An 18,205-nucleotide genomic window follows, 5' to 3' on the forward strand; every position below is an offset into this window, starting at 1 on the left:
GTATTTTTCTGATTGGGCAGTCCCTTGCGTGGTCACGAAGCCCAAGTTATCTTTGTGAGATTAAAGGATAAACAGGAAGCTTATTAGACAATTTATCCCATCCTGCTGCCATCAGGTGAGCCAGTTACACCAAGACTCTTCCCAGCAGGCATTTTCCTACAGCAGGCTTTGGTACTTCTGCTCTGTTACGTGTTTCTAGGAGCTCTAACCACCATTACTGCCGGAGAAGACGTTTCTGTGACCCCGCCATGGTCTGTTCAAACCGCCAGGCTCCGCTGGGCTCTCAGCACACACAGGAAACCATGTTTTCTCCCCCTTTATGACAATCGGGCACGGATCCAATGGCTTCATCACACATCACCCCGGCTTTTCTACTGCAAAGCCAAGCCCGGGCTTTTTAATCCATAAGGCAAATTTACCACCGCTAACACCACCCTCTTCCCACTCCTACGCGTTTTCGTTAACTAAGCGGTCACTAGTTAGGAGGGAGCGAGACCTCTGTGACGTGTTCCTGGAAGGGGCACTTTACGGCAGCCGCACTCCGCTCTTTTTTTTTTTTTTTTAAACTTTTACGACAGTGGCGCTGCCGTCGCGCGGCGCTGACGCAGAAGGGGCGCGCCGGGGTTGAGCGCGGCCTGTTTCCTCGCCCGCCGCCGCCGCCGCATCCGCCGCCGTATCCGCCGCCATCGGGGCCGTGACGGGGCCGCGCAGGTGAGCGGGGCGCCAGGGCCGGCCCTGGGTCCTACCGGTACCCGCCCGCTGGCATCGGGACCCCCGGCTCCGCCCCGGCGCTGCCACCGGTTCCGGTGGGGGCCGGGCCCCCGCCCCTCCCCCTGCACGCACACACGGTGGCCGGGACGCCCCGTCCCACCGCGGCCGCTCCCCTCGGTGCGGGCCCGGTTGGCGGACGTGGCCTCTCCGCCCTCCGCTCACGGTGGCTCCGCGGCCCGGCCTGTACCCGCGGTCAAGGCCGCGCTTCCCGGTGCCCACCGCAGTCACGGCGTGCCCGGGGCTCGCCGGGCGGCGGCTGAGGGTGTGTTGGTTTGTTGGTTTTGTTTTTCCTTCGTTCTAGAATTTAAAAAAAATGGCGAAGTTCGTGACACCTGTGATCCAGGACAACCCCTCTGGCTGGGGCCCCTGTGCCGTGCCCGAGCAGTTCCGGGACATGCCCTACCAGCCCTTCAGCAAAGGAGACCGTCTGGGAAAGGTACCTGGGGCTGCCACAGCGCCTCGGGATGCCGCTGAACGGGGCCTGGGCACCTTCTGGCGTCGCACCTGTGCCTGCTGCCGCCGCGTTTCGCTTCTTACTGCCGTGGTTGCTTTTCTGACCCCCGCTCTGCAGTACATCCTTACATTTTGCACAGCTGAGGAGACCTTATTGTGGCCTTTCAGCACTTAAAATGGGCCTATAAGAAAGATGGGGACAGACTTTTTAGCAGGGCCTGTTAGGACAGGACAAGGGGTCATGGTTTTAAAACAAAGGAGGGGAGATTCAGGCTGGACGCAAGGAGGAAATTTTTTACAATGGGGTTAGTGAAACACTGTCCCAGGTTGCCCAGACAGGTGGTAGATGCCCCATCCCTGGAGACATTCAAGGCCAGGCTGGACGGGGCTCTGAGCAACCTGATCTAGTTGAAGATGTCCCTGCTCATCACAGAGGGTTGGACTAGATGGGCTTTGAAGGTCCCTTCCAACCCAAACTGTTCTCTGATTCTGTGAACAATTTTCAGGCTGGCAAGTGGATGCAGAAGTTGAAAGATTAGTTCTGGAGCATACAGCCCTTTTTGCTTCTGCTGCTTGAAGTCCTGCATATATAAAGTCAGAGGTGGGGGGAAACGTCATGTTAATACTCGCTTCCTTTGACTGTTTATGCTTGTCCTTAGGTGGCTGATTGGACAGGAGCCACGTATCAGGATAAAAGATACACAAGTACGTGTTTGGTGGCTGCTCGTTTCCTATGAAGTTTTCTTCAGGCGTCATTCCTGCTTTCATGTCTCACACCCGCTCTGGTGGTTACCTGCACACCTCAGCAAGGGACGCTGCTTAAATTAAGAAGCATGCCTCACCCTGGGGAGAGCTCCGTGGGGCTCTCCCTGTCCTTAGGGCTTACTCCAGATATTTGTACTGGCTCACGACTGGGGCTTCTCAGGAAGGCTTGGAGCGGGACAGAACCATGCTGGTATAAGTGCAGGAGTCCTAATTCATGCATGAGGCTTGGGTGAAGGCAGTTGGAATTTGGGGAGAAAAAGGAGCAAAATGCCAGGCTTTTTTTTGGCTAGAAGCTTGGTGTCAAGATGAGTTGTTTTATTTCCAGACAAGTACTCATCGCAGTTCGGTGGTGGAAGCCAATATGCATATTTCCATGAGGAGGATGAGACCAGCTTCCAGCTGGTGGATACAGCACGAACACAGAAAACAGCGTACCAGAGGAATCGTATGCGATTTGCACAGGTAATGTGCGTTTTCAGAAACGGGCTCAGAGGAGAGCTTTGACGGCACAGAACTATTTTGCGACTGACATCCTTTGAATTTTCCTTTCCTTTGTTCCTGCAGAGGAACCTTCGCAGAGACAAGGACCGTCGGAACATGCTGCAGTTCAGCATGCAGACGCTGCCAAAGAGCGCCAAGCAGAAGGAGAGGTGAGGCCTCAGATACAAGCACATTGTACTTGGGTAGGAGTGTGAAAACGTATTGCTGATAAATTTGTGAAGTTACTGTAACAAAGCTCGCAAGAGCTAACAGCAGAAAAGAATTTCAAGTCCAAAGTTTTGCGGATGTCATTGGTAGTTATAAGCATGGACTTCAAAAAGCTACTGAAGAATTTAGAAGGATTTTTTAATCATGTTTAGAAAGTTAACATATTTTAAAGCAGAGCATACCGTTTCTGAAAACTGCATTGTGGTCTTTGGAGGTGAAAATATTTAAAGAGGTTCTCAGAGTAAAGAACAGAACTTTTAGTGCCTCATGCATCTGGGTCAACAGGCAGCTCAGCAAACGTTTAGTGGCTTGGTGTCTGAAGGCACTGCTCTTCTGGTGGTAATTGGGAAAGCACAGGAATGGTTGTGGCATGTCGGAATCTAGAACTTCCTTTCATGGCTTTTCTGATATTTGTCATTTTAGGGATCGTTTGCGCCTGCAAAAGAAGTTCCAGAAGCAGTTTGGAGTGAGGCAGAAATGGGACCAAAAATCACAGGTAGACTGGCAAGCTTTCTGCCCCGTGTATTGGTTTGGTTTCTCTGGCTGCACTCCCAGGGCAGCTTCTCTTGCACAAATCCTGATGTCTCTGTTTCTGTCTCTTTCCCTCCTACCTCTGGCCGCACAGCAGAAGCCTCGTGACTCCTCTGTTGAAGTTCGCAGTGATTGGGAGGTGAAAGAAGAGATGGATTTCCCTCGGCTGATGAAGATGCGCTACCTGGAGGTGTCAGAGCCGCAGGACATGTGAGTTTCTAAAGCAGCCGTGTTCTTGCTGCCTGAACTGACCGGAATTCTGGAAAGCAGGAGGGCAAAGGGTCTCCTGACCTGGTCCCAGTATTCACATTGGGATGCCCAAAGCAGGAGGGGGCAGTGGAACACCCAACAGGCCCCTCAGGCCTGTGTGGTTTGTGGGTGGTGTTATCTGCAGGGGGGTAATCCAGATGGTCCTCTTACCTCTGCAGAGAGTGCTGTGGAGCTCTGGAATACTATGACAAAGCGTTCGACCGCATTACAACAAGGAATGAGAAGCTGCTGAGGAGCATTAAGCGCATCTTCCATACCGTCACTACTACTGATGACCCTGTTATCCGAAAGGTGTGTTTACTGGTTTGTGAAACCCGGTAGTGTGTTTCTCAGCGTGTGCTCTTGTTAGAGACCTGCTGTCTTGTTCACACCAAAGTTGAAAGGTAGACGAAAAAAATCCAGATTCTTAAGCTTGCAAAGAACAGAAACAACAACAACAAAAACATTGGCTGGTATCATCATTTTTCTTAGGTCCAAGGCAGAGCTAGCTGCAAAACTAGGAATACTGGGGCCAAGGAAAAGCTGTAATTCTAGAAAGGCAAGCAGACCAGTACTTGAGCTATGTTGGGAAAGAAATTTCCATGTCAGAGAACTGGTTCTTGAGGTTTCTGCTTTCAGAGATGAGAAAGGCTTGACATTTCTCTCTCTGATCTGATCAGCAATAAAGACTCCCATCTTTTCCCAACAGAATTCTTATTTTGTAGTGGGTTTCTTATTTTTTCCTTGTTTGGGTTAGGCTGGACCTGGATTGCTGGGTAGCATCTTGTGCTTTGTCTAGCAGTTGATGATGTACCTAGCAGTCCAGCTTCGTCAGTGTGGGAGAAGAAATTCATGATGGAGTTTGGTAGCACTTCTGATCCTGGTTGGAGAAGGGAAGGGGTGTTGGTTCTTGTTTCTGAAACACAGTTCTCTTCTCCTGTACCCATAGCTGGCTAAGACCCAAGGGAATGTGTTTGCCACAGATGCCATCCTAGCCACACTGATGAGCTGCACTCGCTCTGTCTATTCCTGGGACATCATTGTCCAGAGAGTTGGATCCAAGCTTTTCTTTGACAAGAGGGACAATTCAGATTTTGGTAAGGAAAAGGCCTAAAATAAGTTTCTGTTACGGTACCTAAAGGGTCTGATTTTCTTTATGCCTTTTTTGAGTTAATTCTATGGCTCGGTGTCCAGACTGAGATGCCTGGAACAACATGATTACCACAGTACACTTGGTAGCTGTGGGGGTACCTTCGGTATTGATCTGCTCTAGTGTGGGGTGAGAGACTCACTGAAACTGATGTGGTTACTCCCCAAGTGCAACCACTTGTGTCTGGTTTTCTTTCCAGACCTCCTGACCGTGAGTGAAACAGCCAATGAACCACCACAGGAAGAGGGCAACTCCTTGAATTCTCCACGCAACCTTGCCATGGAAGCTACCTACATCAATCATAACTTCTCCCAGCAGTGCCTGAGGATGGTAAGGTTGAGTAGTGGGGTCTGTGTTTCCAAGAGCCTCAAGAAGAGACTTCATTAGGGATGGTTTAATAGAGCACAGAAGTGTTTTAACTGACAGAAGTACTTCACACTCAAGTTCTTACAGTTTTGAAAGAGATGGGTTTGCTTCTGGTGAGCAGTGTGACTTTGTTGTAGAAAGATTTTTGCCTTTTTTCCACAAAGCGGAAATCCCACTCCTACTGGTGAAGCAGGCAGGCTTCTGAGTATGCTTAGTGAAGCTGGAGTGCCACTAGAAGTAATGCTTTCAGCAGAGTGACTAATGTGAAGATGAATCTTCTCATCAGCTGTCTTAATATTCCAGTTTTTCTATATAAGGGAAATTAGCTACTGTTTCTTTGAGATAATATTTATCCAGTAGGGAAGAGATCTGTCTTTCTCTTTCTTTCCTAACATGCCCTTCTGTTTTCTTCTGTAGGGAAAGGAGAAATACAAGTTTCCCAACCCAAACCCATTTGTGGAGGATGACATGGATAAAAACGAAGTAGCCTCTGTTGCATATAGGTATGTCGATCTCTCTGATGCCTGGGTTTGGCAAGGGGGCAGGATGTCAGCACAATACGAGGCAAAACAAGTCAGGAGTGTTACTGGTAGAAGCTTTACCATGAAAGGGATTCCTGGATGTCCTTGTAGTGAAGAGGTAGAGGGGGAAAGGATTTTGCTGAGTCGTTGGTGTGGATCTGAAAGAGAACAAGGGTCAGAAATAACCTGCTGGATTCTTTTTTGTCAGGTACCGAAGGTGGAAGCTGGGAGACGATATAGATCTCATTGTCCGCTGTGAGCATGATGGCGTGATGACAGGAGCTAATGGCGAAGTGTCTTTCATCAACATCAAAACACTGAACGAGTGGGATTCCAGGGTGAGGAAGAACGAGATCCCAAAGCTAGCTCTTACTGCTTCACTGCTGCCTGACATGCCAGGTACAGCAGGCAAGATGAGACAAACATCTGATCTGTTCCCCGCGTGGTTACATCCCACTGAAGGCACGTAACTTTAGTGGACAAGCAGTGCTGGTGGGATTCTCTGCCAGATGCGAGGTAGCTGGTTTGAACCCTCTTGTCCCTAGGTGTCTGGCACAGTAGCCAGTCTGTTTCCCTGCTTCCCTCATGAGTGCTTCCCTCACAAACTTCCCTTCCTGACCAGTGCCACAAATGTTGGCCGATCCCTGCTGGTTGCTTTTCCCCTTTTCCAGTGCAAGGACTTTCCCTGTAGGTTGCTCTTCACGTTTCCTAGGTCAGTTATCCTAAGACAGAAGAAAGTTCCCTATGTATTGTCAAGGTGGCTGAAGAGCTGACTTCTGCTGGCTTGTTAGGGTGACCCTGGTTTTGATTCTCCTCTTAGTACTGCAATGGAGTGGACTGGCGCCAGAAGCTTGACTCTCAGAGAGGAGCTGTGATTGCCACAGAGCTAAAAAACAACAGCTACAAATTAGCCCGCTGGACATGTTGTGCGCTGCTGGCTGGATCAGAATATCTTAAACTCGGGTAAGATGGGGTTTTCACACCAGACATGTTTCAGGTGTGTTTCGCATGATTTAGCCCAGTTTGTGTCAAAGTGAACCATGTGTAGAATAAAAAAAACATAAAATCACCCCACATTTTGAGTGGCAAAGAGGAGAAGGCTTGTGATGAGCCCACCAGTCTTGATGTAAGGTGCTTCCCCTCAGCATCTGGATGATGTTCCCTCCAGTGTGACACCTCACAGGCAGGGGGCCCCAGCAGCTCTCAGCCTGTTTGCCAGCAAGGGAAATAAATGCAGTGACTGTGCTACCTGTCAGGGATTTGATTGAGATCCTCAGTTCTCCATTGATGAGAAATGGTGTGGAGGTGGTAGTATCACCACAGCCCATTCCAAACTGTCAGCTTAAAATCAGTTGCGTCTTTGCCCCACTGTGGATGACCCAGGTGAGCTGCCTTGTGCACTGGCTGCTGCCAGGTGTCCCATTTCCCAGGCAACCTGGGTTTCCTGTGGTTTCCTTGCACAGCACCAGCACAGAGCTGGCAGATCCCTTAGTTAAGACTCCCATTGGTAGCTCTCACAGCAGATGACATGGCTGATTATATATAATAAAAAAAACATATAATTCTATGTATATTTCTGTGCAAAATATTTATCTTTTTTTCTGTGGATGGTGAACAAGGGGCATTTGCTAACTCGGTTCTGCAATCCTAGGATCCATCCTCAGATACAGGACTGATGCATTTGCATCTGTTTAAGTCTGAACTCCCTGCTGATTGTGCTGTTGGCTAATCTGTGGGACTAATTCTTCTCCGTCTTTTGTACGACCCCATCTGCTTCCGGGTAGTGGTGTGTTACTGATTGACAGCTCATAGCCAGGAGATCCTGTTAGCGTTCAGTGTTAGAGTATTAGGATTTTTTCACCCAGAAAACAATACCAGAGTGATTGCAGTACTTTTCTTGGTGTCATTCTTCTGCTGGTTGGGCTTAATGTCCTGATACCCTTCTGGCTTCTTCCTGCCCCCCTAGGTACGTGTCCCGTTACCACGTGAAGGACTCTTCCCGCCACGTGATCCTGGGCACGCAGCAGTTCAAGCCGAATGAGTTCGCCAGTCAGATCAACCTGAGCATCGAGAATGCCTGGGGCATCCTGCGCTGTGTCATCGACATCTGCATGAAACTGGAGGAGGGGAAGTACCTCATCCTGAAGGACCCCAATAAGCAGGTGATCCGGATCTACAGCTTGCCTGACGGCACCTTCAGCTCTGATGAGGATGAGGAGGATGAGGAGGAAGAAGAGGAGGAAGAAGGTTTGTAGTGTACTCAATTTATGCTTTTAAGTGATCTGCTGGTCTGGACCTATGGTAGAAACCAGAGTGAAAGGGTGAGATCTGAGTAGCTCGGTGACGGGAGGAGTGAGGCTGGAGAATATGTGGTCCCAGGGATGGGCCTCGGCGGTGGAAAAGGTGTGTGTGAGTGACAGTGGGAGTGCTCAATTGCTACCGGAGAGTGAGAAATGGACATGTTGTGCCTCCGTATGGATACTGGGCAAGGACTGGTTTTAGCAGGGGTGAGGAAGGCAACACAGGTGCAGAGCACTGACTGGGAAAGTGGAGCTTGCCAAGGAGACTCATTCAGCAGACCCCGAATTTGGGGGGGTGGGTGCTGGTTTCAGTGAGTACTAGGATATTTTTTTACTACAGTTGTAGAAATCGGAGTGACTACAAACTGACACATTTAAAACGCGTGGTGACTGATGGAGGTGACTCAGTGGAGACTTTCAGAAAGTGAACGCTGGAGTTGTGCAGTCACTGGTGGGTCAGTCTGGGTGTTTTGGGGGATCCGTGGTGCCGCAGAGGGCGGCTGCTCCCCCGCCTAGAACAGTCTGTGATCCCCGGTGTGTGATCTGTGTGTGGCTCTGTTGACAGTGGGGAAGCATTTGACCTGGAACTCTTGTGATAGGACAGATTTCTTCCAGCTTTTTTCTTTTTAGGCTGTGAACTAAACCTGACTGCTCTAAGTTTTACTATGGGAACTGTAGGTCACTGTAATTTGCTCAAGCATGTGAAGTGTGTAATTCCAAATGACGTGTGTGTGTCTGGGCTGCGGGACGGGGGTGCAGGGGAGGTGGAGACAGGCACACGGAGGTGGGATGAATCACCCCAAGTCTCAGACTTGTTGTTCTTTGTGGCATTTGCTGGAGAGAGAGGGTTTGTTTGGGGGGTTGGGTGGTTTTCTCACCCCAGCTGCACTCATTTCATTGCTGTTTCTCTTCTCTTTCAGAGGAAGAGAGCTGAGCCCTGGTCAAGTCTGCAGGGGCTGCGGTGTCCGGGCCCCCCAGCGTGTCCCTGCCGGTGCTGGGTTGGGCGGTGGCTGCGCCGTGTGGCCCCGGCCCTTCTGTTCCGAAAGTGCATTAGGAGGGAGGAGGAAGCGGAATAAAGTTCCTGTTCAGTGACGCTGTGTTCTGCGTGCCTGGGTCCGGGGACCCGCCCTCGGCGGCGGGGGGAGGGGCGGCGGGGCGGCATCCGGGGCGGGGCCGCGGGCCCCGGCGGTGGGACGAGAGAAGCGGCGGCTGCCCATTGAAGCGCCTGGCCCCGCCCCTAGGGCACGTGGTCCGCGCGCGGCGGCGCCATGCTGCGGGCGGCGGGAAGTGGCTGTGGCGTCACGTGACGCGTGGTGGCGGCTCCGCGCGGGGCGTGCACCGCCCCCTCGCCGCGCGGCCGCGCTGTTGGCCCCGCCCCTCTCCCCGCCGGCGGGTGCGTGGGGCGCCAGGCGCGGCGCAGGAGGAGTGGAGCGGCGCGAGCTCATGGTGCAGGTGCGGCCGCTGGCGGGACGGGCCCGGCCGGGCGGCGGCGGCCCCGCGCGCCCAGTGCATCGTGCGTCACGTGCGGCGCCTCGCGGGTGTCCGCCACGCCCCGCACGCTGTTGAGCGGGGGAGGGAGGGCGCGGGGGCCGAGGCAGGTCCCTATTGGCGAGGGAGCGAGGGCAGCGTGGGGCACCCCATCTCCTATTGGCTGATGGGCTTACGCCTCTCTTTCCCATTGGCCCTTGGGGCGCGGAGGTGCTGTGAGGGCTTGTGGCCATTAGCCCACAGGTGCTGCCCCGCCTTCCCACCTGCTGGCCCCACGCTGTGTGCCCATTGGCTGGAAGACCTGGGACCCCTTTTTCTATTGGCTGGTGGGGAGCGGGGCCCCGCCCCAACACCCCCACCCCAACACCCCCCAGCATCATGGCTGCCGGGCCTGCGCAGGGTGTGAGCAGGGCTGAACCTGGCCGGGGGGCTCTTGTGACCGGGCCTCTGCCTGTCAGGGCTGCTCGCCCCAGCCGATGTGTCCCTGGTCCTCTCCTCTGCAGGGGTGGCCGCCCTGGCCCCACCATGGCCCCAGCGGTCTGTGGGACGCTCCTGGGGCTGGCCCTGTGCGCCAGCAGCCTGTGCGTGGCCAGCGGCACCGCTTCCCTCTACCACGACTACTGCATCATCGGGGCCGGGCCCGCGGGCCTGCAGGCAGCCTATTTCCTGCAGGAGGCCGGCCGGGACTACATTGTCTTCGAGCGGAGCCACGCACCTGGCACCTTCTTCGCCCTCTACCCTCGGCACCGCAAGCTCATCAGCATCAACAAGTGGCACACGGGCAAATCCAACAGCGAGTTCAACCTCCGCCACGACTGGAACTCGCTCCTCAGCCAGGACCGCCGGCTGCTTTTCCGACGCTACTCCCGCGACTTCTTCCCTGACGCTGATGCGATGGTGCGTTACCTGGAGGACTTTGCTTCCCTGCTAAAATTGCGGGTTCAGTACAACACGGCCATTGTCCATGTGACGCTGGAGAGGGATGAGCAGGCCTGGAACGGACACTATTTCCTCCTGACTGACCATGACAGACAGAACTACAAGTGCAGGTAAAGGGCAAACCCAAGGCCAGTCACACTGCTCTCCATAGGTGTCTTCAAAGCCACAAAATCGCATGATAAATTAGGTGGGAAGTGATGCACAAAGGATATTTTGCCCAAAACCTCTGCCCAAAGCAGGGCCAGCGACGTCAGGTTGCCCAGGGCCTTGCCCTGTTGAGGCATGAGCATCTCTAAGGATGGAGATTTTGTAGCCTTTTTGAGCCTTAACCACTGTCAAGTGAGGTTGGAACATTTTGCAGGGATTGAGGGGGTGGGTGGGTGGAATAGCCGCTCCTGGGAAGGCATTGTCTTTTGTGAGCAAGGCTGTGCTTCAGACAGCTGAGGAGCCGGCAGGGCAGACACAGCCTGGCTGTGATTGTTGTCATCGCAGGTTCCATCCTTGTTAAGTAAGCTTGAGATCGCTTTTGTCACTAGATTATTGCTCGCTGTGAAAAGAATAACTGAGCTATATATCTCATAGCCACTGCTGCCTTTATGACAAACTTGAGTCAGTGTGGCTACACCTCACTTCAATTAACCCACATGTGCTTAGCAGGATGCCCCAGGCAACTGGAGCCCTGGGATAGCAGAGCGCTGGCAAGGGGCAACCAGAGGAGAGTGGGGCTGTTGCAGTCCAGGGAGCTGACTGTGAGAAATAACCCTCGAGGCTGCTGGTCCCTGAATTCCTCTTTCATTGTCATACTCAGTGTGTGTATCTTACACCGCCACTGAGCTGTATTCCTAAAAAGCATCTACAAGTCACTCATGTGAACATACGGAGCGTGTTTCTCACCTCTCCTGAGAAGCTCAGCTCTACAACAGCAGGTCGTACTGACTGCCACGTGGAGGTGTACTGGCTGGCGAGCTGGGAGGGCACAGAAGGCAATCCCAGACACCCACACACCTCAAGCAAGTGGCTCTCAGGAGCTGCGTGAGCAAGGCTGGGATGGCAGAGAGTGCCGCCAGCCTCAGATGCCTGGTGTTTCTGTCTAAGTCACAAAAATTTCCCTAAGGTTCAAGTAAAAGTTCTTTAGGAGACATATAAAAAGATTACTGTACTTAATTTTAGTCTTAACAGTGTTATTGCTAACATGTTTTTATGCCTAGGAGTTACATTTTTAAAATATTGAAACATTTTTCTGTGCCTCTTAAAAATAACTTTTGTTCTGCTGTATTAAAAGATGACACAAATTTTAAATCAAAGTAATTTTTAATGCAGTATGTAATCAACCTGTAAAACACATATATCATCAATGAGGACATACGAGTAGTACTTGGACGTTCATGAACAACAGAGGGAGGTGTATAAGTACAGCATCGCACCTGCACTGACTTTTGCTGTATATAATGATGTTACTGGTCAACTTCATTGGTCTGAGGATTGGGAAGAGGGGAGCAGGTCCTTAGGTGAGGCTGCGGAGAGGTTTCTCTCTAAGCTATGATCTGTGCAGCTGATACAGTCTGGCTGGAGGGGGCATCTTCCACAGTGGGAGGAGTGATGAGATGGAGCAATGGCCCCATTCCTGTAATTCCTACATCCCCTAGTGCTATCCCTGTCTTTGCAGCTCTTTGTTGGTCGCCACTGGGACGTGGGTCCCCAACGTGGTCAACTTTCCTGGCTCAGAATACGTTGAAGGTTATGAGACTGTGTCCACCAATCCGGAGGATTTTGCTGGCCAAACCGTGTTGATCTTGGGCCGAGGCAACTCGGCTTTTGAGACAGCGGAAAACATTCTGGGCGTCACAAATTTCATTCACATGGTGAGCCGGTCCCGCGTGCGCCTCTCCTGGGCCACCCACTACGTTGGGGATCTGAGGTAGGAAACTGCTCCTTTTCCTCTTTCTAATGCAGCCAAAGTACAAACACAGGGAGCTGCTTGCCCAGGCAACGAGCTGGGCTGTCGCAGGAGGTCTGTGGTCCTGGGGTCGCAGAGGAAACATGGGGCCTTCTGTCTATGGGTCCTTGGTTTAACCTCCAGGTTGCAGTTGCTGAACATGGGAGCTTCATGAGAACTCTTCAGGGTCCATGTGAAATAAGAAAATGTCTCCTTGGAAACCATCATTAAAAAAGTGTCAGCTCCCAAGTTGTTCCCTTGCTTGCAGTCACGGAGGACAGTTGAGAAGCTGACTACATTCTGCAAGAGCAGCAAGGCTGTGTTACCTGTGCTGTTCCTGTCAGCCCTGAGGCTCTGGGGATAACCTTTACACTGAAGGGGTGTGTGGGGTGCCCGGTAAAGGTGTCCCATTTTCAGCAGCTGAGGCAGAACCGTGGATCCCACCTCTTCTCCCTTCTTTTAGCCCTTCTTACATTCTCTTTTTTTTCACAGAGCAATTAACAATGGCCTACTGGACACCTACCAGCTGAAATCTCTGGATGGACTTCTGGAGGGCGACCTGGAAGATCTAGCTATCGTCAAGGACAAGAAAGGGAAGCTGCACATCACGCTCCGGTTCTACCTGGAGAACAGGAACGCCAGCGCAGGCATTGACTCCATCACCCTCCCGCAGGATGAACTGGATAATTTTGCCACCCGTGCACCTTACGACCGTGTCATACGCTGCCTGGGCTGGAAGTTTGACTTCTCTATCTACAACAGGTGAGGGAGAACCAGGATCTATAGTGAAGCCGGTATTTAGAGCAAGAGACAATGAATGGCCTGACTAGGGAAGAAATGGAAGGGCAGGTTCTCTCCTGGCTGCATTGCCTGGACCTCCACATGCTCTGAGCTACCTGGTGCTGCACAGTCCTTTGTTTACCCTGCAGTGATGGTTGCCATGTCCCAATGGGGATGTGTGTGCCGCTGTCCTGTGACTGACAGGCTCTAGGGCTAAGCAAAGGGCAGTGTTAGAACCTGGGTGGCACAGAAAAGCTTGTGCCTTTAGAACTTAACATCCTAACCTACTGGATCACATGGAGAAGGCTAGCAATGTTTTGGATTCCTGAAATGAGAACAGCACAGGTGCAGATAGCTACAGAAAGTTTTTGTCTACTTTTTCTCCCTGAGGATGCAACCATACTCCACTTTGGTTTGTCTCCTAGTATATCCTCCAGTTGAGAATGCTAACTTCACTTTCTTCCAACATTCACTGTCAGTGGCTCAGGCTGGAATTTGATCTTGTCCAGAGCTACCTTGAGATGAGGACCCTTGTCCTCTGGAAGATCCTCATTGTAGTTGTAAATCCCACAGAAGGCAGTGGGGGCATGAAGCAGCATCTTTCAGTGGCTGCAGTATAATGTGTGCCTTATTGGAAAGCCTTTTTATTTTTCCACCCCTGCCCTTCCTGACAGCCTCCTCTTCTCTTTTGCACAACAGATCCCTTAGAATGATGCCGGGAAAAGGGAATAAAATCAAGTATCCTCAGATCAAACCCAACTATGAATCCAGAGGCACTCGGGGGCTCTTTGTTCTCGGCACTGCTAGTCACTCTGTTGATTTCAGGAAATCTGCTGGGGGCTTCATCCATGGATTCCGGTATACAAGTGAGTACTGGGGTGTATGGAAAGGGCAGAAGTAGGAATTGTTCCTCCCTTTGAAGGAATGATTCGTAGCTTACTGCTGGAAAGAGAGCACCCTTAGTCTTCCGCTGGCAGTAAGAATGACAAAATGCAGCCAAGCTGCAGCTGCATCATCTGAGAAGTGACTTGGGGTTATATCTGAAGTTCTTAGTTGTCTGTCTTTGTTTTGTCTTGTGTGTCTCTTGCTCGTTGTCTCTTATTTGTGTAACACAATAGATTTCTGCCTGCCAGATACTCTGCCTCGTGACGGTCTGTGGGTGAGAGGTCTGTGCTGTGGAGTTAAAACCCAGCAGCTCTGGGCAGTAGAGAGAATTTCCTTCTTTATGTGTGTGTGCCTGTCATTATCATTAAAGCTCGGAAGTAATGAAATATCCCTGAAGACCCCCGCCCCATCACCAGCCACTTAGCATCGCATCAGCTTTCCGAGGGCATCTCCACTGCAGTTACCAGCGGTTGGGGTGGGAGATCCTGAGCATGGATAAGCTGTGAAGGTTATTTATTGTGTCCTGCTGGTATCTGTGTGTGCTGCAGCAGAGTGATCAGATATCTTAAAAGCATGAGCTTGGATTTTTGAATAAGCTGTCTTTGTTTTTCTCCATGTCTTAGCTCGTGCAGTCCACCGCCTATTGGAAAACCGTCACCATGGTGTCCCCTGGCCATCCACAGTCTACCCTATTACACAGCTGACCAATTCCATCATTAAGCGGGTGAACGAGGCCTCAGGCCTCTACCAGATGTTCACTGTCCTGGCTGACATCATACTGCTGAGAGAGTGAGTAATTATTCCCAGCACTGCACTCCATCATTTCATTCCTTTTTCTTTAGCATTGCTTCCTGTGGTGCTGCCACACAAATTGCTCCGTTGCTGCCTGAGGACATTACCATCGCATAGGCAGCCACCTCAAAACCCATACCACTGCTGCGGTTTGTGCCACTGTGCCCAATTCTGCCAATTCCTTCTCTCTGAAAGGGCTGATATGGTCCAGACCTTCCCACTAAGCTCAGAGGTGTGGTACCCTTTCTCTGTCTGCAGGGAAAAGCTTTCCTTGAGCCATGCTAATGTAGAGAGGAATCCCATAGCCTGGGAAAATAATGGAGTCTTGTAACAGTATCTGCAGCCTTCGTAAGCTCTGTGTCAAGTCCAGCCTGGATCTGTAATGACTACAAATAATTACAATGTGATGGGCCTTTGGCGTTAGCCTCAATCAGCTGGGGGTATGTTGGCTTTTCTCTGGTGGAGAAGTCTGATGGTTGTGGTTGCAATTCTTAGGAATGCCACAGCATTTGAGTACCTGGAAGAATACCCAGTTGGAATCCTGGCTGAGCTGGAAATGCAGACGGGGAGAAAGGCTCCCAGTGGGCTGTTTGTCATTGTCATGGAGTATGGGAGGAATTTCTCTGGGGCTGACAAGGATGTCTTCTACTACAACCGAGCCGTGGGAGAGGCACAGCATGCCTGGCAGTCCAACTTTTTGCACCCTGTTATTTACTATTACAAACACCTCCCAACAGGTAAGCTTTGCTGCTTCTCCCAGATAATTATCTGATATGAGCAAAACAGAGAGGGTTGAAGATACTCAGAGCCAAAGCAGGAGGGAGGTTGTACCTGAAGGCGTTGCACACCCTTCTCCACTCCTTCACGTCTGTCTGGGGCATCTCCCACCACTGTGTGAGCTGAAGGAAATGCTGGGAGCTGGCAAGAATTTTCCATCTTTCAGACTGACACGGGTTAGGGGGGTTGTACCAGAGACCTTACATTTGAGAATAGGAACAAACAGAGAATAGGAACTCCCCCATTCCCCAAAAGAGGAACGTTGCTTCCCTTTGGCTAGCACCCTACATGTATTTTGCAGAGTCCCAGTAGATGAGGCTGGACTGATCAGTGTTACTACCAGAAGTGAACTGCTCTTTGCAGCCGGCCTGGGTCTGAGAGGCCAAGCAGCAACAGAGGCAGCCAAAGGCAACAGTTTGAAGATGAGTGTTATATCCAGCAAACAAACATGCTCAGAGTATATTTCCTTGGGAAATGAGAGTGCTGAATCTTCATCTCCAGAAGCACAGGGTCAGAGTCCAGCCTGCCTTGCAGAGAAAGAAGCGTGCTGGGTCACAGCATTAAAGCTTGAACACAGCTCAGCATGTCTGGCCGCCCCTGCCCAGGGGAACAGGAGTGAAATGACAGGGAGTACTACGGGCAGGGACAAGGGGCAGCTCTGCAGTGGCAGGGCTGTTGAGGACAGAGCTAGCAGAGGGGATTGCAAATGAAAGTAAGGTAGGGATTAAAAAGGTCAGAACAGAAGCTGGAACAGCTGTCATAGCTGCTTTCCACTCCCCAAGCTCTTTTTAATGCCATTTTGATTCTGATTCCCTTAATGTTCTCTTGGCAGAGCATGAGATGAGACTTCAGCCCCCAGACTGGCCTCTCCCCCGCCCAGATGCCATCCATCACATCGTGGAGGACTTTCTGACAGACTGGACGGCCCCGAATGCTCACATCCTGCCACTGAGGCGGTTTTTGGAGAACTGCCTCAGCACTGACCTCCGCAACTTCTTTGCAGGTAATTTGAGCATAGGGCTGAGGTGGCAGGAGGAGAAGGGATGTGAGGAACACGTGACAGGAACAATCTCTTCTGGTAATAGCTGAGATCTCCCTGTGGCGAGTTGATCTCACCATCAGTCACACCTCTTTGATGCGCTCCCCGGGCAGCAAAATGTGCCGGTGCTGTGTGTGTGTTCCTGAATAACCTTTGCTCTTGCTCACCACCAGAAAGAGACTGCCCCAGGCACACACAGCTTTAGGAAAAGATGTATTTAGAGAAAGGTTTGGTTCAGTCCCTTTTCTACCTGCAGCTTTCCTTCTCCGTTATCTGAATGTTCCTTTGTGCCATCGAGTATCAGATCTCTTTTCATGTACTGATGATGGGATTGCTTTCCCATGGGAAATGGGAGTGCTGGGATGCGAGAGCTGCTCTCCCTCCCTGGTCTGGGAATCTCCTGCAGGAAGCCCACATGCTGCACAGAGGGAAGCAATCCTGTGGTACAAAGAAGATGCTAGAGAGCTGCAAGCTGAAATCCATCTCCTTGTCCTATCCCACCTCACATCTCCTGAGCTCTGCAGAGCTGAGCTGATTGCTCTGCTGCCATGCAGGGCAAGGTGCTGAATGGGAAACTCCAGTCATCTTCTCTCATCCTCCTTGCGTTTTGTTCTGAATAATTTCTCAAGAGTTTACAGGAGTTATTCTCTGCCAAATCTGATTTTTGATCCTTTCCCCTGCAGAGTCCTGTTTCCTGTTTGCCTTCACCCATCAGAAGCTGCCTCCCTCCTGTCAGCAGGGGTATGCCAGAATGCAAGGGCTCCTGGGGGGCGAGAGGCTCCGGCGCCATGCAGTAGAAGCTGGCCTGCTGGAGGATTACACTCTTACAGACTTTTCGGGCGACAGACCCTCCGACAGCCACAAAGGGTCACAGGACCAGCTGCTGAGAGATCACGTGATATTGGTGCGTCCACTGCAGCACCTTGTTCATGCCAAGGATGAACTTTAACACTTCTCCCTCCACAATGAAACCCATAGGTGCTGTTCTGACAATATTGTAACAGAGATCCACAGTAGGATTCTGCCCTTTCCCTGCACCTTTTCCATCCCTGTGATCACGAGTTGCCAAAGACCTGCTCAGATCTTGCTGTTACGAAGAGGACCAATGGGCTCTGAAGGATAAGCAAGGGGCCAAAATCCAGTGATGCTGCGGCTCCTGCATCGTCCTTGCAGAGTTCAGAGTTGCCTGAAGATGGTGTTTGTGTTTATCTCACAGACCAGTATCTGCAGTGATGTCCAGGGGTCAAAGAAGAGAGAGTGCAGAAACACCTGGGTAACTTAAAACATCACATTCTTCTTTGGAGGTGACCTCCTTGCACCTTGCGCCAGCCCGGTGCAGGCTGTCAGGTCCCTGGGTGCCGCACACTGTGAATACTTGAAGATTTGTTCATGTACAGAATCCTGAAGTGGTGCTCCTGGCAACCTGCATGGTCTCTTTCCTGCATTTTAGGTTGGGCTGTTGTGTAGCCTGAGTGGAGAGGGATGGTCTTTTTTTAGTTAACCATGTAGGTCGGGTAATTTGTCATTTCCCTGAGAGGAGACTCTTCCCTCCACAGAGGAGGAATAGCTTGGCTGGAACATCTGGGACACAGAGACTTACACTGAGTTTGACTCTACTGTCCTCACATTTTTCTTCTCCTGCACCAAGCAGCCTGAAAGGTTAGCCCCTGTCTTTTATAAAGCATGACCAATATTTCTCCTATTTGCACTATGTCCCATCAAGAATGTTTTGGGTGGACTTTGATGTTGTTAAAA

General features: G+C 51.3%; 2 protein-coding genes across 4 annotated transcripts; both read left to right on the plus strand.

Annotated features, from left to right (window-relative positions):
* The first annotated feature begins 567 nt into the window (after positions 1-567).
* On the plus strand, positions 568-8,906 carry EIF3D (eukaryotic translation initiation factor 3 subunit D). 2 transcript variants are annotated; one of them, XM_065047972.1, is made up of 15 exons: positions 568-711; positions 1,073-1,207; positions 1,884-1,929; positions 2,315-2,451; positions 2,554-2,639; positions 3,121-3,193; positions 3,323-3,438; positions 3,657-3,789; positions 4,427-4,574; positions 4,827-4,957; positions 5,411-5,496; positions 5,723-5,852; positions 6,335-6,477; positions 7,481-7,761; positions 8,735-8,906. In XM_065047972.1, exons 2-15 carry the CDS (start codon positions 1,085-1,087, stop codon positions 8,746-8,748), a joined length of 1,647 nt encoding a protein of 548 aa, XP_064904044.1. In that variant the 5' UTR covers positions 568-711; positions 1,073-1,084; the 3' UTR covers positions 8,749-8,906. The 2 variants fall into 2 exon arrangements, with proteins under 2 accessions (XP_064904044.1, XP_064904049.1); XM_065047977.1 differs by having other exon boundaries at positions 3,326-3,438.
* A 172-nt stretch (positions 8,907-9,078) lies between these two features.
* Positions 9,079-18,205, plus strand: FOXRED2 (FAD dependent oxidoreductase domain containing 2). 2 transcript variants are annotated; one of them, XM_065047965.1, is made up of 9 exons: positions 9,079-9,266; positions 9,806-10,351; positions 11,908-12,159; positions 12,670-12,939; positions 13,657-13,823; positions 14,466-14,631; positions 15,130-15,371; positions 16,244-16,414; positions 17,134-18,205. In XM_065047965.1, the coding sequence occupies exons 2-9, from the start codon at positions 9,828-9,830 to the stop codon at positions 17,397-17,399; spliced, it is 2,058 nt and encodes a 685-aa protein (XP_064904037.1). In that variant the 5' UTR covers positions 9,079-9,266; positions 9,806-9,827; the 3' UTR covers positions 17,400-18,205. The 2 variants fall into 2 exon arrangements, with proteins under 2 accessions (XP_064904037.1, XP_005511324.2); XM_005511267.3 differs by lacking the exon at positions 9,079-9,266 and having other exon boundaries at positions 9,406-10,351.

The sequence above is a fragment of the Columba livia genome, chromosome 1 (assembly GCF_036013475.1).
Source record: "Columba livia isolate bColLiv1 breed racing homer chromosome 1, bColLiv1.pat.W.v2, whole genome shotgun sequence".
NCBI classification, from domain to species: domain Eukaryota; kingdom Metazoa; phylum Chordata; class Aves; order Columbiformes; family Columbidae; genus Columba; species Columba livia.

Bases quoted from the DNA above. Each gene is read 5' to 3' on its own strand.
- EIF3D (XM_065047972.1), top strand. From the start codon at position 1,085: ATGGCGAAGTTCGTGACACCTGTGATCCAGGACAACCCCTCTGGCTGG. The intron at 1,930-2,314 runs GTACGTGTTTGG...TTTTATTTCCAG, and splicing joins TCAGGATAAAAGATACACAA to ACAAGTACTCATCGCAGTTC. The intron at 5,497-5,722 runs GTATGTCGATCT...CTTTTTTGTCAG, and splicing joins GTAGCCTCTGTTGCATATAG to GTACCGAAGGTGGAAGCTGG.
- FOXRED2 (XM_005511267.3), top strand. From the start codon at position 9,681: ATGGCTGCCGGGCCTGCGCAGGGTGTGAGCAGGGCTGAACCTGGCCGG. The intron at 10,352-11,907 runs GTAAAGGGCAAA...CTGTCTTTGCAG, and splicing joins AGACAGAACTACAAGTGCAG to CTCTTTGTTGGTCGCCACTG. The intron at 15,372-16,243 runs GTAAGCTTTGCT...TTCTCTTGGCAG, and splicing joins TTACAAACACCTCCCAACAG to AGCATGAGATGAGACTTCAG.